Source organism: Melospiza georgiana, chromosome 17, assembly GCF_028018845.1.
Source record: "Melospiza georgiana isolate bMelGeo1 chromosome 17, bMelGeo1.pri, whole genome shotgun sequence".
Classification (NCBI taxonomy): Eukaryota; Metazoa; Chordata; class Aves; order Passeriformes; family Passerellidae; genus Melospiza; species Melospiza georgiana.
In genome coordinates this window covers 11,341,252-11,366,930 of record NC_080446.1, presented here as the reverse complement: position 1 = coordinate 11,366,930, position 25,679 = coordinate 11,341,252, and the positions used below count along the sequence as shown (strand labels likewise).

The 25,679-nt window shown below is 42.8% G+C and overlaps 1 protein-coding gene across 5 annotated transcripts in view; it reads left to right on the top strand.

Annotated features, from left to right (window-relative positions):
• The window catches only part of PTPRT (protein tyrosine phosphatase receptor type T), a 491,783-nt gene that overhangs the window by 359,592 nt on the left and 106,512 nt on the right, over window positions 1-25,679 (top strand). For all 5 annotated transcript variants that reach the window (XM_058036502.1, XM_058036501.1, XM_058036499.1 and 2 more), the window contains exons 10-11: window positions 968-1,169; window positions 5,951-6,053. In XM_058036502.1, coding sequence (XP_057892485.1) covers window positions 968-1,169; window positions 5,951-6,053 — 305 coding nt within the window. The remainder of the gene's footprint in view (window positions 1-967; window positions 1,170-5,950; window positions 6,054-25,679) is intronic.

Below are 25,679 nucleotides of genomic sequence, written 5' to 3'. Positions count from 1 at the left end.
CTTGGATGTTGCCCTGATTTTTTTAAGTTTTTCTAAGCCTTCTGGTGTTTACATTCTTGTAATGAACTTTTTCACACACTTTGTGTAAATAACTCATTGTTTTGTATTCTTTTGTGGAGGAGGAGAAATTTGATGGACTGTTGGCTTGTCCAGTGTCATTGGAGAGGTGGCACTGTCACCCTCCAATCTGTGGTGGTGTTCATGGGGTCCCAGGATGAGGGAAGAGATGAGGATCTGACTCCATGTTTCAGAAGGCTGATTTATTATTTTATGATATATATATCATATTAAAACTATACTACAAGAATAGGAGAAAGGATTTCATCAGAAGCCTTGCAAGGAAAGGAGAGAATGTAATGATAATAAAATCTTGTGACTGACCAGACAGTCTAAGCCAGCTGACTGTGATTGGCCATTAATTACAAACAACCACGAGACCAATCACAGATGCACCTGTTGCATTCCACAGCAGCAGATAATCATTGTTTACATTTTGTTCCTGAGGCCTCTCAACTTCTCAGGAGGAAAAATCCTAAGGAAAGGATTTTCCATAAAATGTGTCTGTGACACCAATCCACTGTCACTTTTGGAAATCTATAAATGTTGGAGTCAGAAATTAAAAATTCTCTTTTGCCTTGAGAGAGCTGCGTGTCCACATTTTGTTATTTCATGTCCTATAGTGACACTTGGAATATAAAGTAACTCTACATCTTTTGTTATAAGTCAGCACATGCTGAGGCTATAGCTGAGAGAGGAAATTAGGTTTTCCCTAAGTAAAACCTTGGAAAAATTCTCATGTTGGTTTGACAGCACCCAAATGCAAAATGGCTCACGGGAGTTATGGAAATTACCCTGAAATAATTCCTTATGTTTGCATTCTGCCTCAAGACGTGCCAGAGCAGGGGAGCAGAGAGAGGCCAGTGCAGAAGGCCCCTGATCACCTCCTGTCCTTGTTCTTTGTTTGCAGATCACATACAAGGCCGTTGGGTCTCTGGATCCCAGTGCTGACCTGTCCAGCCAGAGAGGGAAAGTCTTCAAGCTGCGCAATGAGACCCATCACCTCTTTGTGGGATTGTACCCAGGCACCACCTACTCGTTCACCATCAAAGCCAGCACAGTCAAGGGCTTTGGGCCACCCATCACCACCAGGATTGCAACCAAGATTTCAGGTACTGCTTTGGAGAAGAAGGAAAAAAAAAACCCAAAAAACTGGAACTTTGTGCTTTAGACTCAAAGATGATACATGAAATTATAAACATATTAAATATATATTAAATATTAAACACATATTAAAATATATATTTATATATGAAAAATATAGATCTATATTAAAAATACTTTGCTTAATGTCTTTTTAAAAATATTCAGCTTAATGTCTCTCCAAGTTTCATAGGGCAGAGTTTTGAAACAGCCACAGATCTTTGTTTATTTGGGCTACAATTACAGGGGTTAATTTGTGGGTGTCCTAAGTATCCCTGGATATCTGTGGAGCATTTGAAATGAGAACCATCATTAGTTGCACAAATGAACTACCCTTATAGTAATTATTGTTAGCATTATCTGGCTGGCTGGGAGAACTCCTTCTGTAATGTGGTTTTTATTTTCAGGATGTACCAAAATGGATGTAATGAAGTAATGGAATTAATAATTTCCTCCCTAAAAATAAGGGAGGAAAGCTGTTTTTCCTTGGGTTTTTTAATGGGTAAGAGCAGAGAGAGGGCTTGAGACACATAAGAATATGAAAGGCACTAAAATAAAGAGGCAATGGCAAAAAGGTGTGAAAAAAAAAGGGAAGCAGGGCAGTTATAAAAAAAATGGAATGTAGTGGTGATATTGGGCAGATATATGTGGAATTTAACATTTAGTTGATAGCACTAAAATAGATTTTTAAAATAGGTTTTCTTACAGAGAGAAAAGCTGTCATTTTTTGGGCTATTTTAACAGGGGTTTTTTTAAGTAAAGTCAAAATACACATCTGGAACATTCAGGACACTGGTAATGCTTGAAATTACGGCTGGTTATTGTAGAAAAGATTGCACTACAGTATAGATTTTCCACTGCCCTATTTCAAAATCAGTTAATAATAGCAAGTTGTGAGCAGTAAGTGACAGGGTAAATTTTAAGGAAGCAAAGCACATCTCCTCCCTCTGCTCAGGGTTTGAACCTTCACATTTAGCACTCAAGCCCTGAACCACTTGAAGTAAAAGCCATTAAGTGTCCAAACAGCTCCACGGGCTGTTGGGGGTTCTGCAGCCCTGCTGTGAAGGGACAGCACAGCTTGCACTCTATTCCCTTGTCACCAGAGAAATAAAAACACAGCAATGGTTTGGGGGCCTTTTGTCCTCTTTTTCAGTTTCTTCGTATTTTATCATCCCGTAAGTGTTTCAATTGTGTTAGCTGCCTGCATGAGTGCCAACTATATGCATACTGAGCTTGGTTTATTGACTTTTTTACCCCCCATCTCCCAGATATCTGGCTCTCAATAAGTGGGTACAAACTCCATGCAAGCATGGGGGTAGTCTCTGACATTAGATTCTCTCCTTGCATCATCAAGTTTCTGGTACATTTTCCAAATAATTTGAAAATTACCATTAAATTTGCTCTAAGAGGCAGCTTTGCAGTTATTAGGGAGAAGAAGGATTTTTGCTCTGACAGGAATGTCCTTGTGAGGCTGTATTTATTTTTTTTTTTTTTTTTCTCATGAAAAGCCACTTGTGCTGTAGCAGTGTGTGTGAATTTGTTTCTATGGGTGCACTAAGTTGTGCTGTAGCATCGTCTCCTCTGGCCAGAGCAGGGGCTCAGCACTTCCTGCTGATCAAGGGAGGGGATTTTCCTCCTCTCCTCTGCCCTCATGAGACTTCACCTGGAGCTCTGCATCCAGCTCTGGGGTGCTCAGCACAGGAAGGTGTCTCAGTATGGAAAGACAGAAGTCTGCTAAGGAAGGCAGGAGCTTCCCCTGAAATGGAGAATGTAAACCCTCCCCACCCCTCTCAATTGCTATACATTTTAAATTAAAGGGCTCTGAGGCAAAAATATGGGAGCAGGAAATAACAGTTCTTTATTAGGGAAAGGGAAAAAAAAAGGATAAAATAAACAATGCACTAGAACAACACTGCCAGAGTCAGAACCCAGCCTGACACCCTGTGGCAGCAGTCCCATTGGAACTGTGGCTCAGCCCTCCTGCAGTGTCAGGGCTGGTTCTGCTGGAGCAGGGATCCTGGAGAAAGGTGCAGTCTCTTCCTCTGAAGATCCAGTGGAAGGACAGGCAGCTGCTGTTCCTCTGGGGAATCCAGTGGAGAAGCTGTGCTGGTGTTCCAGAACCTCTGGATTATATCCAGGTAGGAATGCTTGGCTCCTCCCTCTGGGCTCACATCTCCCAGTGGGATGCTGTAGTTCTTATCAGCCATGCAGGGACATTCAATAGCTGTTATCAGCAGGTGTCCCCTCCCGAGGGAGGAGTGAATGTGGTCACTCAAAGAGAGAGAGAAGGCAAACTGCCCTCTTGACAAAGGTAATCTGCCATGCAGATGGGAATAGAAAACATCTTGCATTGAAATCTGTAACAGAAGGACATGGAGATGTTGGATTGAGTACAGAGGAGGCCACAGAGATGCTCTGAGAGCTGGAGCCCCTCTGCTCTGAGCCAGCCTGGGAGAGCTGGGGGTGCACCCCTGGAGGGGAGGAGCCTCTGGGGTCACCTCATTGCAGATTTCTACAGTAGTACCCAAAGGGGCTCCAGAAGAGCTGGAGAGAGACTTTGGACAAGGGCCTGGAGTGACAGGAAATGGGAATGGTTTTAACCTGTTAGAGGGCAAGTTGGATGTTAGGAAGAAATCCTTCCCTGTGACGGTGGGCAGGCCCTGGCACAGGGTGCCCAGAGCAGCTGGGGCTGCCCCTGCATCCCTGGCAGTGCCCAAGGCCAGGCTGGACAGGGCTGGGAGCACCTGGGACAGTGGGAGGTGTCCCTGCTATGGCAGAGGTTGGAATGGATGATCTTTAACATCCCTTCCAACCCAAACCATTCTGTGATCTCCAGCATCTCCAATGACCTTTGGTGTGCAAGACCACTGGGGATGTGTCTCCTTTCAAGGAGTCACTGCTTCCCCTTGATGGAGAGCACCTTATTCCAGAGAAATCCTTCTTAAGCAGTTGACATTCACTCTGAACACATCCCCAGCTTATTGACAGGGAAGCCAGCAGCTGAGCTGATAATAGCAGCCCCCATTCTTGACAGTTTTCAGGCATTTAGATAAAAATCCTGATTGTAAACAGGATTACAGTGGAAATCACTATGAGAGGATTAAATATGAGATCCCCCACAATGCAGCTTGCCCTTGTGAGCAAGATGAACTTGCATGAATTTTTGTGAATTCTTCTCTTTGCTTTATACTTTACCGTTATTTTAGCAAAACATGCATCTTTGGAACAAATTTGGTGCTGCTCTGACCTCATGGTCTCTTCAGGTCTTCAGCAGTAAAACTTGTCCCAGACAGATGCCTGCTCCTGGGGAAGGAAGAAGCAATAAGTGAAACATATTTCCTAAGGAAAGCTATCCTACTTTCATGGAATGGTCCTAAGAGAAGTTGACTAAGCAGAAGGAGAAACTAGAGTTTGGCTGGATGGGTTTTTATTCAGTGGGTTTCTGTATTGCTGGGGGGAGCTCTTCAGGGATGGGGATGGCTGGGCACTGCCCCAGGGTGGCACTGGGATCTCTGCAGCTGCCTGGTGAGTCAGCAGCACTTAAGAACTGGGGTATAATGTCCTGGGACTGGGTGCAAAAATAACCTGGCTAATTAGTGCTCCTCTCTTTTCGTCTTTTGTGTTACCTAGCACAGCCTCCAGCTAATCAAGGGGATGCAACTGAAGTCTGTGCATTAAAATCTTAAAATGTGAGATGGCAAATGCACTGACCAGAGCAGGGAAAGATTCAGGATTCAGGGGTACTTTTAGCTCTGCCACTCATTCACTCATCCTAATAGTTTGGGTTTCTTTATAGTGTCTGTACACTTTCCTTTCTGCACCTCAAGGCCATACCGAGTCTTAAAAATTCAAGATGGGATTTTCAAAGCCAGGTTGAAGATTGTCCAATTCCTGTTTCATTGGAATGGAAAAAGAGTGTACAAATATTTGTTGGGAAGGATGAAAGTTTGACAAAAGTCTCACAGACATGTATGCTTAGCTGAAAGATTTTTGAATGTTGTCTGATAAAGGAATAGAGATAGAAGGAAGTTTTGATATAGAAGAAAAGAATTGCTGAGCCAGTCTCACTGGATAACCAAGGAGGCAAAGGGTGTGTTAGTTAGAAGGGGTTTTCATGACTTAGAACAAAGGATAAACCCACCCCAAACAAGAAGATGTTTTTACCAAGCAGGAAGACAGCACAGACAAACAAGGCAGCAAATGTGGCAAGTAGAAAAAAGGTCTCAGAATTTTCCACTGCAAGAAAACTGAAAACCAACTTCTAGCTTAAACTGTAATGTACTGACTTTTAGTGATTGGAGAACAGTAACATGAATATGGTAATTATAGTAGTTATGGTAGGTATAGATAATAGTTAAGGTATAGATTGGTTCTACTGTATGAAGATGTTCAGTTCAGCAAAGAAAAGTCTATAATGAATTGTAACCAAAACCAAAGGGTCTCCAGGGCTGCCTGCAGCTGGAGCTGACAGCTGTGGGCACAGCTCTGTCACCTACAACCCTGGGCTGCTTTAACACCTTGGATATAATAAACTGCATTTTGTATACAATCAACTGCATTTTGGATAGTCCCTAGAGCCCCACATCCCTCATTTTGGCTCTTACAAATATTGAAGCAGTTTTGATCATTCTGGTCATAACACTGTGAAGTACTTTGATATTTCATTTGGCAAATGTTTATATCTAACCATTCAATTGCAATCCCTACCAAGGGCAGGTGCCTGATGAGGTTGTTCTTTGTTCTGCTGCAGCTCCGTCCATGCCGGAGTATGACACAGACTCTCCCCTCAATGAGACTGACACCACCATCACTGTCATGCTGAAACCTGCTCAGTCCCGGGGAGCACCTGTCAGGTGGGTGTTTTGTCTTTTTTCTTCACACTTCCCTCCTCTCCTTCCTCCCTCACTCCTCTCTCATTCTCCTCTGATAACGGAGCTGCCGAAAGCAGGCGCTGACTAAAAGGCCAACTCAGCTGTTGATTCTGCTTTTCACACTCTGCTTTCATGAATGCTTCAGCCTCCTTGCCTCCCGCTGTTAACCTCCAGGAAGGATTGCTGCAGGCACTGTCGGGGTTATTACCCTCTCAGCATCACTTCAGATGCCTTTGCAGTGCTGCAGCACAGCGGGATGTGGAGCTGGAGACTGAACACATCCCCACACGAGGGTGGAGGAGGCTCCAGCTCTCCATCCTGCCCCCTCTTCCATGGTGAACAAGGCCTGCTGGTAATGATTCTAGGAGTGCCTGCCTTGTCTTTAATGCTTGTGGAGGTATTTGCTTAGTTCCTGGGTTTAACACACTTCTCACATTCCTAATCCAGCTGTGCTGCTAGGCTGGCTGTGCAGTGAAGTCCAGAAAGAAGGAATTTTGATTTAGTGAGGCTTTGCTAGCACAGGCAAGCAGATCCTGCTGCAGAGTAGAGGATTTACAGATCACAGAATCATTAAGGTTGGAAAAGACCTCCAAGACCATCGAGTCCAACCTTTCACCACTCACCACCTTATCAACTAGCCCATCTGCAGTCATTTCCTGAACACCTCCAGGGATGGTGACTTCACCACCTCTCTGGGCAGCCCCTTCCATTGCCTGACCACCCTTTCTGTGAAGAAATTCCTCCTGATGTCCAACCCGAACCTCCCCTGGCACAGCTTGAGGCTGTTTCCTCTTGTCCTGTCCCTTGTGGGAACAGAGCCTGACCCCACCTGGCTGCACCCTCCTGTCAGGAGTTGCGGAGAATGAGAAGGTTCCCCCTGAGCCTCCTCTTCTCCATGTTAAACAATTCCAGCTGCTCCTCACTGAGTCTGACTGAGTCTCCAGCCCCTTGCTCAGCTCCATTCCCTTTTCTGGACATGCTCCAACCCCTCAAGGTCTTTCTTGCATTGAAGAGCCCAGAACTGGATAGAGGACTCAAGGTCTGACCTCACCAGTGCCAGGTACAGGAGTGCCATCCCTTCCCTGGTCATTCAGGGGCAGGGAGCTGCCCAGGCACCCATGGCATAGAGTGGGCACCTTGCAGGAAACCTTGCTGCCTGTCTGAGCTGGGTCCTGCTCTCAGTGGTGACATGCTCTCCATGGTGACATGCTGATGTGGGACACTCACCTGCAGGTCACTCCCTGATTTGAGTTCTGTACTCATCACTCTCTTCCATCTCAGTGAAGTTGTGTTTGTTGCAAGGCACCGGCACAGATGCACAAATTTCCCTTCTGAGCCCACATGCCTTACCTGTTGCTGCCACTCATCCTGCCAGGCTCCTCTGCTGACAGCAGCAATTGGAATCACTTGGAAAAACCCCCTGCCTTGCAGAGGGGTCCAGCAGGTATTCATTACCTCCCTGTGGGATCTTGAAGCCTTTACTTCCAGTTCTCAGAAGAGAAGTTTATCCTATGGGTGTTATTTTTTCTTGAAGTTTTTCCCATGGGTGTTATTTTAAAAACACCATAGTCCCCCCTTTTATAATGGGTTTCTTTCATTTTGGATTTCTCTATCTCACTGACAAGTTCTTAATGCTTTTGAAGGATGCCCACTAAGTATTCAGAAGCAAATTGCTCCAGATGCAAACTACTGGATTTAATTAAATATCCTATATCACTGGTGGTCCCCCAGCTGTGTTGTGGCTTGGCCCCAAATTGCATTGACAAGCTCAAAGAAAAAAAAAAAAAATCCCATTCTTTAAGACTAAGGACCATCCCTTCTCTGGTTTTTCTGAGTATTGTATTTCAAAGTTTGCCTTTCAATCTCTGGTACTCCATATGAGCAAATTTAGGAGCCTATTTTCTGAGTCCTTTAGGGATGTTTTTTTCTGCTGGAAAAGAGCAGTAAAATCACACAGCTTTGTTTTGTTTTATTTCTTTATATGGGGGAACATTCCTGTATCTCGTTTTACCACCTGCTGTCTTAGCAGTGTTGCTATTTTGTCTTTTTATTGAAAAGTCTTGTGATTTTTCTCAAAGTCGATTTACTGCACTTTAACTGCATTCAGTGAATAATGCCTTTTCCAGCAAATGCATCTGTACATAAAATTGGTAGAGATTTTTTATAAATTTTCACTCTGATTTCTTTAATTGCATTGTAGCCTATTACGCATGTTTGCAGAAAGTGCAATATTTACATGCCACATCTAAGTGATAAAATTATTTCCTATAATGAGTCCATTTCATTGACTTACAGATGTGTGTATGAAAAGCAGAAGGGCAGGAGGAGTAAGGGGGAGGGAGTCTTGGGGAGAATTTTAGCTTTTTATTAACTCTGACAAGCTCACAATTCTTCTCCTATAGAACTATCCACACTGTTCTTAGACTAACCTAAATAAATCCAGTTATTTCAAGCTTCAATTTGCCTATCCTCTTCCCTTTTCTTTCAGTCTGTTCTGCACATTGCCCCATTTGTGAAATTCTCATAAAATACCATTTCCAGAAATGGGTCCCATTCCCTCAGAGGGAAATAACATGAGTAACCTATTGTGTAACTGCTTTTGGCACCCACAATACAAAAGAAGAAGGTGTTTTTTCCTCCTCAGTGTGTTTTATTCATTCAGCTGAGATCAAATACTCTTTGCTGTTGTCTGGTTAGGTGTTCTACCTTTTGGTTGTGTGGGGTTTATGTCCCTCATGAATCCCCTCTTGGTGGGATGCCATGCTCTGCCCAGTTGTCTAAGGCAAGCCCAGGTTTGAGACAAAGGGCTGAGCAACCTCCCTGCCCAGCAATGAGATGGTGCAGAGGGTCCTGCCCAGTGGGAAGCCTTCTCCTGGTGGATGTGACCATGGATCCTGGATCCTTCATCTCCCACCTTGCCTCAGATGGGGCTGAGCAGCTCCTGGGAGGAGTCTGAGCTGGATTTCCCTCACACCTCCCTACGAAGCTCTGCCATTCAGAGCTTTCTCTGGAAAGGAATAGGTCGACCCCTTATCCCATCAACCTGACAGGAAAAAAAGGAGTTTTAATTTTGCTCTGCAGTTCTCCAGTTTTAATTATGGTCCTTCCAAATTGGGAAGATGTCACTATAGGACACGAAAGAACACAAGCTCACGCTGCTGTTCTCAAGGTGAAGAAAAAAGGGAAGTTTATTTTCTGACTCCAACATTTATAGTTTTCCAAGAGTGACACTGGATTGGAGGGTGACGGTGCCACCTCTCCAATGACACTGGGCAAACCAACAGTCCATCACATTTCTCCTCCTCCATAAAAGAATGCAAAACAATGAGTTATTTACAGAAAGTGTGTGAGAAAGTTCACTACAAGAATGTCAACATCAGAAGGCTTAGAAAATCCTAAAAAATCAGGGTGACAGGAAGATGAAAAACAATTAATATACAGTAATTATTCTAATATTTCCTCTTCTGTTCAGGGGATGGTGAGTTGGAGAGCATGTAGGGGTGTGACTGTAAGACAATGTTTGTACTTTGTCTTGAGTTATTTCATTCTGCTGTAGCACAGAGATGGAGCATGGTCTGCAAGAGCATCTTCAGAATAATACAGAAGGATCTTTAAAATAAGATTAATTGTATTTTCATTCATCTGAAATGGAGCTACACCAAATCCAAAGTCACTTTCAGCATTAAGACACTTCTGATGTTCCCCAGTGCTCATGATAAATAATTTAAATGTGGCTGTTTATGAAAGTAACAATCATGAACTCGGCATTGTTAATGATCTATAGATAACAATGAGAACTCTTCCATGCAACCTAATAGGATTAATATAAACTTAGATATTCTTTGATCTCTTCTGTCCTATTGCCAAAAGAAAGGTGATGCCTCAGCAAGCAGAAATATTCTCCCTTGTGGCACAGGCGTTTCATTTTTGCCTTTATTTTTCATGGTATAACCTGCAGAGCTTGACTCCACATTGCCCTTTAAAAATAACTTTTAGGTGTTCCTATATCAATCTAAACCATGTGAATGGTGCTATGATTGATTTGCTGGAGGCTGACATTCATCTATAATACATTCACAAGAGGAAGGAAGAATGCAAGTGTTCTCAATCTTTACTCCTCAACTCTTTCCTGAAAGCCTCCAATGTGATTTTGAGGATATTTCTGCCTTTGAATCTGTTATTGTCAGGAGGGCTGAGTTAGTCCTTCATAGATTATTCACATATGACATCTTTAGACCTCAATTTGAGAATTTATATCCCACTCCCAGCTTGGAAATAACACTCTGAGGGGTTTTATCTGCAGGACATGGCCACAGGCTGGTTTTTGTGTGCTGGGTATTTGAAGGTCCATCTGCTTTATTAGCACACAGTTGGTTCTGTCAATCCACCTGTACTACTGTTATGGAGAAAATCAAATTTCCAGAGCATGTGTTAGTTCTGAGGGTTTCAGAGCTTAGATAAATGCTCCCCTTAGGTGTGATTGCCTTGTCAATACCCTGCTCTGTGTGGTGGAGCTGTACGACACTGCAGAAGGACATTCAAGAAGAGCCTGCAATTATTTTGGGGTGGGGTTCAGAAAATAGAAAACTTTTTTGTTGGAGAAATATGGATTTGGTCTCTCTTCCTGCAGTTCTCAGAGGTGTATCAGTAAATAATATGTGATATTCTTTAGCATGCTGCCAGCACACAGGTACTGATGGGTCAGTTTATTAATTTACATCTTAAAGGAAATACATAAATCTGAATAAGAGAAGAGAGTTTAAATATTTAAAATATATTAAGAAGGAATGAGCAAAGGTGAAATAAATATTTTCATATCAACAGCCAGCCAGGAGGAAAAATTAATTTCTATAGACCAAGCCTTGTGTTACACTTGACTGTTATTATTTGATTATTGATCTTCCAAGCATGAAATAAAGGGAAACTTTGTTATACATGATGCTAAAAAATTTAAGAGAAGACAGCTGTAGTGTTATTTCCAACACACCTAGGAACATTGGGTTTTTTCTGGTTTTATACTGAAGCTATTCTCGCAGGAAAAATCCTGTTGGATGTATCTGTGTACTTAGTTTTACTCATTATTGCATGTAGGAATACTTTCCTAGAAGGAAGGGCCGTGCTGTTGCTTCCATCTTATAGAACTTAGAGAACTGAAAGTAGCTAAAACTTGTCCTTCTATCTGCAACAAAGTAAAAATGGAGAACATTTGGAGCCATAGGCTTGATATTTAACTCCAGGTAATTTCTTTTCTGTAATTTTGGGCATTATCTGTTCATCCTGAGCCTGCCTTTCCTGCACCCCTCTCCCTGCATCCTTAGTCTGATTTTGCCTTTACTGCACAGTAGCTCTGCCCCGCCTTACAAAGGAGTTGTTTGCAAGCTCGGTGACCTTGATTCTGTGGTGGAGAAACTCTAAATTCACAATATCTGCTGGTCCTTTTGTTTTGCTTTGGTTTGTAGATCTCCATTGGTACAGAGGGAGCAGTGCTGCTCAGATCTCTGCTCTGCAGCTTCTTAGTGGCATCATCACATGAGCCTGCCTCAGGCAGTTGTGCTGAAAATTGATTCACTAACGCCACAAAAGGGTGGCAGTTTTTGGTCTTGAAACTCCCACGTAGAGAACCTTGTATATGAAAATAAAGACTAGAGTGAAGGACCAGCAAAACAATAAAAAGGGCGGTTAAGGGTGAAATTATCATGCCCTTGGGGAATTCAGAAAGTTAGATTCCCTTGAAAGGCACGTTCTCAGTACTTGGAAAGGAAAATTCCTGGTCTGCCTTTTCTGGGCTCCTGTTGAAATGTCTGCATCACATGAGTTGATTCAATACAGGGCAAGCAGTCGTCACTTTTAATTTTGTAGTGTTTAATGTCATCTTTTAATTTTGTAGTATTTAATGAGAAATGAGATTATCAATCTAGGCTTCTGATCTTATAAGCCAAATTATCTGTGTTAATTAACATCTCCTGTAATATACATCAGGGATATTGTTCTGAAATGATTCAAGCTGAGTTTCTCCTGCCTGACACTTTGCCTTCAATTTAGCTGAGTTTGGAGGTACATGGAGAAGTTTCTTCTTAGAGACAAACCAGATGTACATTTTCTTCAACTGTGTGTAAATGTGAGAGAAGGAAATTGAGAATTTGGGTGAAAGGCATTAAGTACTTGAAATTATTATGAATATTAGAGATGCTTTGCTTATTGTATCAGGAGAAAAGCAAAATGGAGGTACAGGTGTGTAAGGTACAACCATAAGTATCAGGAAGGAATATTTAGTTTTTTGTGTAACATGGCAGAATTCATTGAATAGAGGCTTAAAGATTCAGGTGTGAGTCCAAAAAAGTGAGGCAAAAGGGCATTTTGGGTCAATTTTCTCATCTGGTACAGGAAATGCATTTTCCTACTGGATCAGCACAATGTGCAATTGAAATTCAGCCCCTTAAAAGGGACAAATCTGCCTTTTACCATTTTTCAGCCATCCAGACCATGGCCATTTTCTCAGCCTGGGTGACCTGTTTTGTCTTTGACCATTCCACAGGGAGCTTTGGCAGTGGGCAGAATTGGGAGAGGAAAGCCATAAAATTGGTGTCTATTTGAATGATAATATTTTAACAATCAAATTCTTTGTTGCCAAGCACCATTTTATTAGTGATACAGGGAGGCTTTTGTTAACATCTTTTAGTGTTGTGAATACCTGAGGATACTGAGTAGGGGAAGAGTTTTTTTTGCATAAATCTTTTATGCTGAATACATAAGCTGTCAGATTTAATTCTAGCAACCAACAGGTTAATGAATTCTGAGCTTTAGGCTGATATTCAGAAATTGATGACCATTTCCTGTGACCCTGTTAGATAAGGGAACAGGAGAAAATACCCATGGTTCCAGTTTGAGGATTCCTTTTCCCAAGACATTTCTTTGCTCCGCAGCTCTCAGAGCCACTGTGCCCCTTCCTTGTTATCACAGAGCAAAAGGGCAATAACAAACAACACAAAATACTTCAAAAATCATAAACTCTGACTTCAGGAGGTGTCCCAGTGCCAAACCTGTGAGAGCTTTTGGCTCAGACCCTTTGGTGGAATGAGCTGAGCTGGCCACAGCTGCTCAGGGGTGGGAAACCCACAGGAAGGACCTTGGCTCTTTTGGAGAATCACCATCAGGGATGATTTACTTAATAGAAGCAGCTCCTTAAGGCACTTAAAATGAAATGGGATGAGTCTGAGCACAAGTCCCTGGCAGTTTTTCCCCCCTCAGGAGCAGTGCCTGGCCCAGGGTGAGGATGCTGAGCTCAGAGGACAAGTGGCCCTTCCTTCTCTGCTGCACATGGCAGGAGATGTTCACACAGGCAGGTGTCCCTTGGTGTGCCTGTAACAACAGAAAAACACAATAAAAGGGAAGATGAGCAAGCTCTGCTTTGCTGCTGCAGACTAAGGCATTGCAGGATTTAATTATACTCCAGGTATATAAATTCAGGAAACATGGTAATGCTCCCGTGATTAAAATTATAGAGGGCCTAATTGAAAAAGCATAAACTGAATTGAAGAATTCCTAATTATAGTTTGCTTTGAGGTGTTAATTTCCTCCATAATGAATGCATAATTTCTTGGAACTAGAAAATGGGGTTGCTGCACCAGTGCGTGGGATGCAGATGGAATGAAGGGATTATCATAAATGCAGCCAGACAATTCTCAGGAATAAACCTCTGCAGCCATGATGCTCTTCTGCCTCCCCATAATTTCAGCTCTTCTTGCACTGTGGAAAGCAGAAGGCAGAGGCAGGAAGGGTGAAGGATTTGCTTGCAGTGCAAAAGGAAGGGGAAATAGGGCTGGTGTCATTCAGAGCAGCCATGGTGCAAGGAGAGAGGCAGAATGTGCAGTATTTCTAGTAAGAAAGTCAAGCATTAAAAGAGGAGGAAATACCAATTTGCCTTGTGGCCCACCTTGACAGGTCCCTGAGGAGCTGATGTTGATGCAGGTTGAGGGCTTTTTTCTGCCAAAGGACACAGCCTTTATGTAATGTTTGCTCATTTGTAAAAAATACTCTCGGTTTAGAAGGGAGTTGGTGGACTACAGGATTGTCAGACACAATCTCCTAACATTTAAATCCATCCCATTCCCACTGTGGTGAGGGTGGGAGGTGTTTATGGATTAATTTCTGCAGAGAAGTTGGGACTTTCCAACTCCCTCTGTCCTCAATTTCCCTTCATTCTGGGGCAGGAGATCTTGTAGTGAAGGCACCATTTTAGATTTCTCCCTGGTTATCAGAAGCATGGCAATTTTGCACTTTCTGAAAATCAAAACATGTCCAGAAAAAGTGGAAAGGAGCTGGTGGATACTCCTGCAGCTTCAGGTGCTGAAAATCTGTGCTAGCCTTCCCCAGGAGAGCTCATCATCACTGCACATTGACCACAGGAGTGGGAGTAGTTGAGTAATGAAGTTTATCAGAAGGTTGTAAACAGAGCAGGTTCTCTCTTTTTTCCCAGTGTTTTTCTTAGTCTCTTAATTTAAAAAATATCCAAACAGACATGACCTCAATACAATTATGTTTCTAGTGTTTTCTAGTGTTCTGTCTTAAGAAAAACATCAGATTCTTCTGATGGGATCTGTGGGCTTTCCCTGCGTGGTAGCTGTGGCTGTGGAAAAGGCAGAGGAAGCTTGAATTCCCAGCTAGATTATTTCTACATCCAAACGAACCTAATTTGATGGAAGCCATTGGAAAAACCCAAATTAATTCTGACTGAGAATATATGCAAATACCCCCATCCTCTTGTTCAAGCTGCTGCTTTTATGGAGTAATGGCAGAAGGGGCTTGTAAGGGTTTGCCATGGTCTCTCATTGCCCTGCAGATTGTTCAAGAACCACTTTGGCTCTTCTTCTCCTTAAAAAATCCTCCTGGTGTTAAACCAGCACTTGCTGAGGATGACAGGACCTCACTCAGTGATGCCTGTCTAATACAAAGCAACATTAACAAAACAGAGGTGGGGTTTGGCTTTTTAATTTTTTTGTAGATTAAACAGATGGCAGGTGGCTCAGGAGGGAAGGGACACCTCCAAAGCCAGTCACATCAGCTCCTGTTGCAGTGAAAGCTGTATCTGTCTGCACTCATTATCTCTAATCTGCCAGCAGAAAACAGCATTGAGCTGGAGAGAGGGACTGGGCCAGTTCCACCAGGGAGCAGCAGCTATTATGGCTAATCTGGGTTGCAAGCCAGGTCAGGTTTATGGAGATGGTTGAGATAATGGAACACAGAGCTTTGAAATACCCTCTTTTTTTTTTCTTTTTTTTTATGGGATTTTTTGGTGGGGGTTGGAATATTTTTTCAGGTTGTGGTTTTTTTTTTTGGGGGGGGGGGTGGGTTTTTTGGTTTTTTTTTTGTTGTTGTTTTGGTTTTTTTTTTTTTTTTTTTTTGTTGGGTTTTTTTTGGTTTTCGTTTTTTTTTTTTTTTTTTTTTTGGTGTTTTGTGGTTTTTTGGTGTTGTTTTTCTTTTTGTTTTGGTTGATTTTCTGCTTCCCAGAAGATTTAATAGATAATTTTAAAGCATTTAAGAGATTGCAAGTAATGTACGAATGTACAAGTAAACACATGTAGGAACAGTGTTCTGGTGGGGTGGGGATGGTCTTTCTGCTAGTCTGAATTCCATCTTTTATTAAGACAAAGACTGGGCCAGATCCACCAGGGAGCAGCAGCTATTATGGCCAATCTGGGTTGCAAGCCAGGTCAGGCTTATGGAGATGGTTGAGATAATGGAACACAGAGCTTTGAGATGCCCTCTGATTCTTTTTCAAATTTTTTTATATTTTTAATTTTTTTTTCTTTTTTACTTTCTGGAAGATTAAATAGAGAATTTAAAGCATTTTAGAGAGTGCAAGTAATATGACACATGTACAAGTAAACAGAGGCAGGAGCAGCGTTCTGGTGGGCTGGGGATGGTCTTTCTGCAAGTTTGAATTGCATCTTTTATTAAGGCAAATGATCCAGCTGGGAAAAATGGCCCTTTAAGTGCACAAATCCTTCTTTATGGTCAGTGAAAACAGCTGTGTTCTGAACAGCTCCTTAGGTTTTGTGCATGTCACCACACTGATGTTTGCTGTGGACAGGGGCTGTGGTGATGGCCAGACTTGCTTAGAGCTATATGGGAATATTTGGATTTTTGGATAACTTTCCATAGCCCCTTCAGTGAGAGAAGAGTCATGGTGGGTGGAACTTCATGAGGTTGGAAGCATTGATTTTAATAGACACATTTATGTGTAGGTACACACAGGGATGTTTAGGTGTGCACATATAGAGTCATAGAAGCACAGAATGATTTGTGTTGAAGGGATATTAAAGTTCACCTGGTTCCAACTTCCCCTATTCCAGGTTGCTCAGAGATGCATTATTTAATCAATCATTATTGGCACAATGTTGTTAGTGGTGTTTATGGTTCTGTTGCATCTTTTGTGTGGTGCAATTTTAAGACAGAGCCAGTCTCCAAACTCCTTTCCCAGCTCCTCCCTTATCACTGCAGGTCACATCTCTAGCAATGCTCAGAAGTCACATTTTTTTTTTCCTTTTTCCCCCCTGATTTGAAAGATTTGGTAGGAATAGCATGTGTTCAGCCTGGATACTCCAGACTCCATTAGACAGGACATATTGGCTGGTGGGTGGATGGAGGAATATTGGACAGGAAAAGTGTGGATTTGTTTACACACAACTGATGCTGTGATATCAGAGTCACATTCCCCATGTCACTGTTTGTATATTTGCAACAGTGGGATGATTACTGTACCTCAGGGGCCTGTCAGGATAAAACAAATGCAACCTATGAAGGCCATGGAATATTTGACATTACACTGTCACTTTTTTTACTAAAAACCCCACCTAACCACCACCAAAAATCCCAAAAACCCCAACCAACCCAAACAAACAATCCCCCCTACACACACACCTTCCAACAGAGTTTTCATTTTTTCAGTCAGCTCTGGGGGTTGTATGTGAGACTGCAAAGGAATTTCAGACAAAGCATCCTGGCCAAAAAGACAGCATTAGTTAGAGTGACACTGGCAGGTTGCTTTTCTGCAAATACAAACATTTTGTCTGGGTTTGCTGTTTCCTCAGGCTTGACACAGTGAAATAAACACTCCTGAAACAGAGCTCCAGCTTTTGGCTGGGGACAGCACAGCCCCATCCCTGTCCCCTGTGAGGAACCATGCAGGCATTAAACATCCTCGCTTTTTCTAGAGCCCATTCCAATCACTGGAGAAACTTAACAAAGCCTGAAATTTTAGCAGTAAAAGAATGCCTGTGTGAAAAGGGTGACTCCAAATGGTTTTATCCAAGTGTGAAATCGTTACCTTTTGTTTCATGGATTTCAGGGTCTGACATGCCCTAGTAGTAAATCTGGAGCACTGAGCTGAATATGAGAGTGGAAGAAAATGTGAAGAGACTCTCTTCCCAGCCTTCTTGATTATTGAATGGATTTCATTATTGTTGGCTCTATCTCAGCAGGTTTTTTTCATTGCAATGGCAGTAATTACCATCTCTTCTTCCTATGCCATTTTTTACAAATTTGGCTGAATTTGAATCTTTTTTTTTTTTTTTTTGGGGTATTCTTCAACTTTAGTGAACGTAGTAGAAGAGTTGTTTAATTTAAATGGCTGTTAAAAGAACATGCAAAAATAACTCCAAAATGAAGGCTCTGGTGTGAATAACTTTGCAATATGAGAGACTGTTTCCTCAAGCAGCATCACTATTATCAGCTTTATTTTTGTGAATGCCTTGCAGATGTGAGCAAGCTGATTGATGGCAGTGCAGCCCAATATTCATGGGCCACTTTTTGAGTCTTTGAAACAGCCAGAATATGACACTGTAGAACAATCTCCTTTTCCCCCCCTATTTTCTGCATGTTTATTGAAAGCAAACCTTGACTTCAGCATATTGTATTCTGCATGGAGCTGTTCCAGAGTGCAATGGAAACAGCAGCAATCTTTAATTGATTTTAATGTGTTTCAAATCTGTTCTTAAATAGACAGAAAATTGCAGAACACAGCGCTGGGTCCTGTCAGTGTGTCCTAGGTGGCTGTGAAACACAGTTCATTATGGTTTGTAGATTACTTTCAGAGCTTCTGATTAAAAATGCTGCTGGAGGTACTGAGGGTAACATTTCAGAATATGTGAAGGCAGTAACTCAGTTCTCAGGAATATATTGGCACCTGTTGGCACTCAGAAAAGTTTATGAACTTGGGAGCTCTCTGGGGAATTGACTCTTGGGTGCCTGAATGTTTGACTGCAGGAGGTGCCTGGTCAGGAAATTCACCCTTGGAGCCCAGTGGGTGCTCAGAGCAATCAGCATCAGCCTTTCTGGCAGTTATCCTTGGGATTTGTAAACTTTAGGGAATGTATGTTATATAAAGCTTTTTTATACTTGGGTTGTGTTGAATTTTTTACAAAATCTCCCATATGCAGATTCATAGTGGGACCGGAGACTCATTGTGAGAAGGATTTATTTGCAGTTTATTGTCACCATTTTTTTAGGGTAAATAATACAGAGTACTGATATACGGAGTACCTTTCTTCCAAATTCCCATTATTTTATTTCTTACTGCCTCTGTGGCAGAATTCAGGCTTTGATCTCAATATCTTTAAGAGGGGGAAATAAAGATGTTGATGCTACTCTTGTGTCTCAGTGTGCATCACTGGAGGCAGCTTGGCCATAAAACAAGCATCTGCACTTCCAATGGCTAATCTGAATTCTAAATGTGGGTGTCAGGCAGCACATCAAACCCTCTCCCATCCCAGTATCCTGGGAGATGGCTCCATACTGTCAGAATAAATGTGATGAACCTTCATGGATATATACAGATATACTTACTTTGGCTCAACCAAATTTAACAGGATCACAAGTTAAATGGAATAATCAAATGATAAAAAAGCTGGTGCTCAGTATCTGTAGCTGGAGTCCTGTGTGGCACACAAGGGGAAAGCAGCTGGAGTGGTTGTTGGTCCCTCTGTTTATTGTACCTTTGTCCCTGTTCATGTGCTGCTGATGCCTTTTCTTTACCTCTGTGCAGGTCAGACAGTATTTGAGGTTTATTTACGTGGGTTTTGATGGCCTTTTTGGAATAGTTGGATCTGTTCTTTCCATAGAATATGTGCAGGAGTGGAAATTCAATGTCCAGCTCCACATCAGCTATGATATTTTCTGAAAAATCCTTTCCTTAGGATTTTTCCTCCTGAGAAGCTGAGAAGAAAATGTAAACAATGATTATCTGCTGCTGTGGAATGCAACAGGTGCATCTGTGATTGGTCTCATGTGGTTGTTTCTAATTAATGGCCAATCACAGTCAGCTGGCTTGGACTCTCTGTCCCAGACAGAACCTTTTGTTATCATTCTTTCTTTTGCTATTCTTAGCCAGCCTTCTGATGAAATGCTTTCTTCTATTCTTTTAGTATAATTTTAATATAATATATATCATAAAATAATAAATCAGCCTTCTGAAACATGGAGTCAGATCCTCATCTCTTCCCTCAACCTCAGACCCCTATGAACACTGTCACACATGGGGAGGCACAAATCCTTCCTTCATTTGGTCCCTTTTGTCCTTCATTCTTTGAATTAAAAGAAATAGTAACAAGGAAATCACTACTCTCTTATTTCCTGTAGCCTATCAAATAGTTTCCCTGGAAGTAATGTGTTCCTCTGAGCTAGGAGTTGGAAGTTCCTGTTCTCTGTAGGATGAACAACAAAACCAGCTCGCAGTAGTCTGCTAAAACAAAAAAAAGCACTACAAGATCAAGCTGTACTAATTGCCACTTATTTTTGCTCCCTGGGAGAAAATAATATTGGAAATAATATATGGCTGATAATAAATTTATGTGTTAAATGAAAATATATTAAATCTTTATATGATGCGAAGGAAAGTTTAATAACAAGATTGGTCCAGAGGGAGTACTCAGCTGCTGAAACATTGTTCCTTTTAAGCTTTAATAATTCAGGTAAGTGGATCACTGCAAGGTTACAAAGAAATGATATTCCTTTTCCTACCCTCTCATTATCAAGAGTGTAGAGAATGTTTCACCCTGTTGATGTGTCAGGATACCCAAGTGCATGGGCCAGATGTTGGATGCTTTATGGAGAGCTGTGACTCAGCTTTTCCTCCCCATATTCCTGTGCATCCTACTTTGAGACTGGTCTTAATACTTAATTTGTGGACAAGTATTGTCTCAGTCCATCCTCAAAAAAAAAAAAAAAACACCAAAAAAAAAAACAAACAAAAAACCAAAAAAACCTCAAGATCAGGGAAAGGAGAAGCCTGAGGCAAACAGAGAGATCTCCATCACAGCAATGTGCTGTGACTGGGAATGTTGATTTTTTTCACACTGAATAGGGAACTCATCATTTAAAAAATTACCTTGTAGCTGGTGATAAGGGCACCTTTCATTCCTCTGCAGGCAACACTTGTGCTGTGGCCCATTATGGTGGGTGCTTTTATCAGTGATTTACAGCCAAGCTGTCAAAAACTTTTAAAAGCTTCTATTAAATTGATGTGGATTTATCTATCTAAGGCCTTTGAAATAAAGGAGCCCAGTTTTGGCCTCCTTTTCTAATCAGAGTGTGCAGCTCACACAGGGCACTCAGCTCCCCAGCCTTCTCGGAGGTCAGGCATTTGTTTTGTGGCCCAGATCTGAGAATCCCTCGAGAGCTGTGTGCAGAGCAGAGCCTGTGGATGTTTGGAAAGCAGTCCCTGGTGCTTTTTACAGGGACAGCAGCATTATTTGGCTGCACCAGAGTGGGCTGGGGTGGCACTGGGAGCACAAAGCCCCTGCTAACCAGCACCACCCTGCAGCACATCCATGTGTGTGTTTGATTGCAGTGTTTCCAAATGTGTCCTGACATTAAAAACTGGAATGCAGGAGTTAGTGTGGCTGTATCATCTTTCATGCCAGTGGCACTGAAGTTGTTATCTTGTGTAGGAGTTTGAATGCTCTGTTTTTGTTGTCTCTTTTAATGTCATTCCTGTGGATGACACTGACTCTCGTATCCAGCTGGGTGTTTGCAGCCAAGGCTTTGATTCCTGCCAGGAAAGCCAGGGCAGCTGATCCTGCCTGGGAGCAGCAGCTCTGAAACCTGAGATGGGGAGAGCCCCAGGAGCTGCCTACCTGGTAGATGGAATAAGAGCTATTAGAATAGTTTTTGTCCTATTCGAATTTTTTTTTATCCTTCCCTCCAGTGCCACTTTTTTGAAAACCACTCCTCCTTTCTCTTGTCTGTAATCACACTGGTGACAGCAGGGATAGCAAATGGCAAAGGGGAGACCCTGCTCAGCCCTGACCCTCACCCAGAGATGTGAGTGCAGCTGAAGGGCTCTTTTAGGCCACAAGGACAGATCCTACCCACCAAGTTTACAAGTTTATCCTGAGTTAGTGCCCAACCATGGTCTTGGGGATTGTGGTGCATCCCACCAAGTTCCCATCTTCTGAGCAAAGCTGAATTAGTTTACTGTAGTAATGCAGATGGTTTGCTAAACCTTAGGGTGGGAAATAGGACATTTGCTACTCAGAATTCCCACAGCAATCCCATTTGGGTGTAGGATTGGTGGGGTTTTTGCTCCAAGTTACAAGAGCACCTCAGTGCAGGTGTGGAAGCCCTTGCTGTGCAGCACTTCATGGGTTAATGTAGAGAAGTTGATCTCTGAAAATGCCCTAAAGGCAGGCAGGGAAATTCTGCTCCTAGGTGTAAACAAAACGGGAGGAGAAGAGAATAACTCAAAACCAAAAAAAAACCCCAAAAAAAACAAAAACAAAAAAAAAAACAAAAAACAAAAAACAAACAAAAAAAAACAAAAACAAAACAAAACAAAAAAAAACAAAAAACAAAAAACAAACAAAAAAACTCACAGAAAAACTCCACAATGATAGAAACAAAAAAATAGAGTCTGTGCCAGTCTGTGTCCCTGCTGGGGTGATTTTGGAATCCTGCCCTTCTGGAGGGTCTAGACAGATCAAAATACTGGGATCAAAACAGAAAGTGAGACCCAGAGTAACCAGCTAAAAGGGAGCCAGAGCTCAGAGTGATGCTCTTCAGCTCAAAACAAGCTTTGAACTCAAACATGCTCTTGGCTGCTCAACCACTTCCTTTCAGAGTGGCCAGGCTCCGAGAAGAGCAAGGCTGGAGGGTGCTGGACCCCAGCCAAGCAGTCAAGGCAAAGATGAGGGTGCTGTGTCAGTCAATGTGAGAAAAATGCCATGAAACCCACCCTGAGTGTCACCAGAGGAGAGTTTTCAGCCAGGGGGAGCAGGGACAGCAGTGCTAGCTCAGATGGCTCTTCCATGGACAAGGAGTTTGAGCAGGAGATGAACAGGATTTTAACTTGAACACAAAGGGGAGAATTGCTACACCCCAGCTGAATATTCGTGAGCACACCATTGTGCTTCCAGAGGAACCTTGATTCATTTCAAAAGAATAAACATTAAAAGTAAAATTTCAGGCCACTACAAGAGTGAGTTATCTCTGTGAAGGGAAGAAGTATGTTAACAGCAAAGTGGGAGAGAGAAAATGTGAAAGAGTAGAGGCAAAAAGAGTACCTGTGACTGGGTTCTGTAGGTATCAAAACTCTTGCTCATGATGAAAAGTGTCTGTAGTGCTCTAATGATTGGGAAAGAGTTCACTTACCTGGCAGTTCATGTCCCTGGGAGCTTCCCCTTCTCCAAAGACAAACAGTGCATGAGTTCATGGCTTGCAAGTGGGATAACTGAGAGAGTGAGCGTCACCCTCAGGTCGGGGAGAGAGGACGAGGGAGTTCTTGGCCTCTGCGTAGGCTGAAAGCAGATTAATATATGTCTATACATATATATTTGTTTATATACCTAAAGGAAACATTTTCTATGACCAGAAAATGCAAGTGTTTAGGGTTGGATGAAACAGAAAGCAAATGTTTTTAGGTTAGAAGGCATCTGGCAAATTTCCATAAAAGTGTCAGCTACAATTTTGCACAGGGCTGACGAACAAAATTACAAACTTCCCCAGTAGTGTAGATTATTATGGCCAGAGAGAGGGGTCAGAATAAGAATGTACACTCTCAGTAAACAGTGGCCAAACCACCCCAATATGATTTGCTACTGCTGAGCTGAGGAGAGGGTTTGTGTTGAACAGGCTTGCAGTTCCCACTGCATCCTCAATGATATTACTTAAAGTGTTGCTTGGAAACCTGGTTTTGTCTTTTAAAATTGTAAAATAAATAGCAGAGAAGGTCTAAAATAATTTATTAAAGGTTCTGAGGAACTGGAGGAGGAGGAGGACAGCTTTCCAAAATGTTGATGGGGCATCATTAAAGGCTGCAGTCCGTGCAGCTGGTGCTCCTGCTACAGAATTCCCAGAATGTCCAGGTTGGAAGAGACCTTCAAGACCATCGAGTCCAACGCAGCCCCAACCCCTCACTCAAACCCTGGCCCCCAGTGCCACATCCAGGCTTTGTTAAACACACCCAGGGATGGGGACTCCACCAGCTCCCTGGGCAGCCATTCCAGAACTTTATCACCCTTTCTGTAAAAGCTTTTTCCCAGTCTCCAGCCTGTGTTTCCCTTGGTGCAGCCTGAGGCTGTGTGCTCTGGCTGTGTCAGTGCTGCTGCAGACAGAGCCCAGCCCCAGCTGAGCACAGGCACCTTTCAGGAGCTGTGAGAGTGATGGGGGCAGCCCTGAGTCTCCTTTTCTCCAGGCTGAGCTCCCCCAGCCACATTAGCAAACACCAGGGTAAGGACAGTTTTACTATTGAGTAATTCACAAATTGCTCATGCTTGTACAGATTAGCTGGGATTGTGTCTGGCAGTGGGAGCCAAATGGTTTTCAAGTTTTTCCCTGCCTGCCCTGCTGTCAGCAGAGCACGAGCCAGATCCCACAGGCCCCAGGCCCTGGGAATTCAAAAGCAGGAATGTCACTGTCACATTTTCTGGAAAAATCCCTTTGCCCAGGACTTTTCTCCTAGGAAGCTGGAAGCCTCAGAGAAAAGGAAAACAATTCTTCTCTCATTTGCCTCTCCTGTGTTGTGCTCACACGTGGAATGTGTTTGGAGATTGTTCACCCACAGGTGATTGTTCCATTGCATTCTGCTGGGAGTTGTTTTCACTCTTTGGCCAGTCAGGGCCAATCTGTGTCAGGACTCCGGAGAGAGTCACCAGTTTTCATTATTATCTTTTTAGCATTCAGTGAGTATCCTTTCTCTATTCTTTAGTATAGTTTAGTATACTATTCTTTAATGTAGTATAGTATCATAAAATAGTTAATTAGCCTTGTGAGAACATAGAGTCAGATTCATCATTCCTCCCTGCCATGGGGTACCCCACAAATACAACACAGGAGCTGGGGCTTCTTCACTCCTCCTGCATGCTGGAGGAGCCAGAACTCAGTTTCTCAGGGAGCATTGATGAGCTATTGCCATGCTGGAAATCCCCCAGCCCAGTCTTTGTGCGGCAACGAGCCTGTGAACGCTGGGACAATGACACACGAGGGGCTGGTCCCAATCTCTCCATCGATCTCCCCTGTCTGCCTGAACAAAGGCCCAGCCTGACACAGACAGGTGAGGGCAGCACATCTGAATAGCCTGACACCAAGCAAAATGACTGCAGCCCTATCTCTCTTTGTCAAGCGTGTGAGTGGTGTTAAACAGACAGTGAAACCTGCCTGGGTTGCAGCAGCATGGAACTCCAGGGCTTTGGTAGCTGCCTGAGGAGGAAAGGAAAATAAAGCAGAGTGCATTTGAATGCTTTGCAAGCTCTGAGCCTGCAATAGTAAGCTAGAAATAACAAGATTGCTATTATATATCATAATGGCCAAAAGCTTAGCAGGAATCAGAAAGGATTACTATTTCATAGAGTCAGAGGGAATATGAGGAGTTGTTGCTGTTTCTTGAAACAAAAGTGGATTGAGGGAGCTATAAAGCCACCTGCTCAGTACATAAACAGTCCTTGAGGGAATGAAGGTAGAGGGAAACTTGCCATTGGGAATTAGAGAATTCTACATTGCAGGATATCCCAAAAAGAGGTCATAGAATACCAGAATGGTTTGGGTTGGAAGGAAACTTGAAGTCAATCTAGTTTCAACCCCCTTCTATGGCCAGGGACACCTTCCACCATCCCAGGCTGCTCCAAGCCCTGTCCAGCCTGGCCTCGGGCACTGCCAGGGATCCAGGGGCAGCCACAGCTGCTCTGGGCACCTGTGCCAGGGCCTCACTGGGTCCTTATGAGGACATCAAGATATGAGGGAGGGCCAAAAAGAGTGATGTTCAAGATTCTTTTTGGCCTAAATAGCTTTTTGCACCCTGAAACTGTTCCCACAGGCACCTGACACCATTGCCACCTGCTCATGCTCTCCTCCACTGCAGCCACCATTTGGGCCAAGCAAAGAATTCATGTTTCAGTTTGGTGGCTGAAGGCGAAACCATCTGCTTGCCAACATTCAGCACATTACAAATTCATTCTAGACTGGATATTTTATTAGTTACTCCTTTTCCTAAAGAGTGACATGATTGAAATCTGTTCTTTCACCCAGGTTGATCCTGATTTACTCAATTAAACCAACAGAGCACATAGCCAGCATCTTGCCCCCACAGTGACTTTCAGTGGCCACTGCCCCTGCTACTGC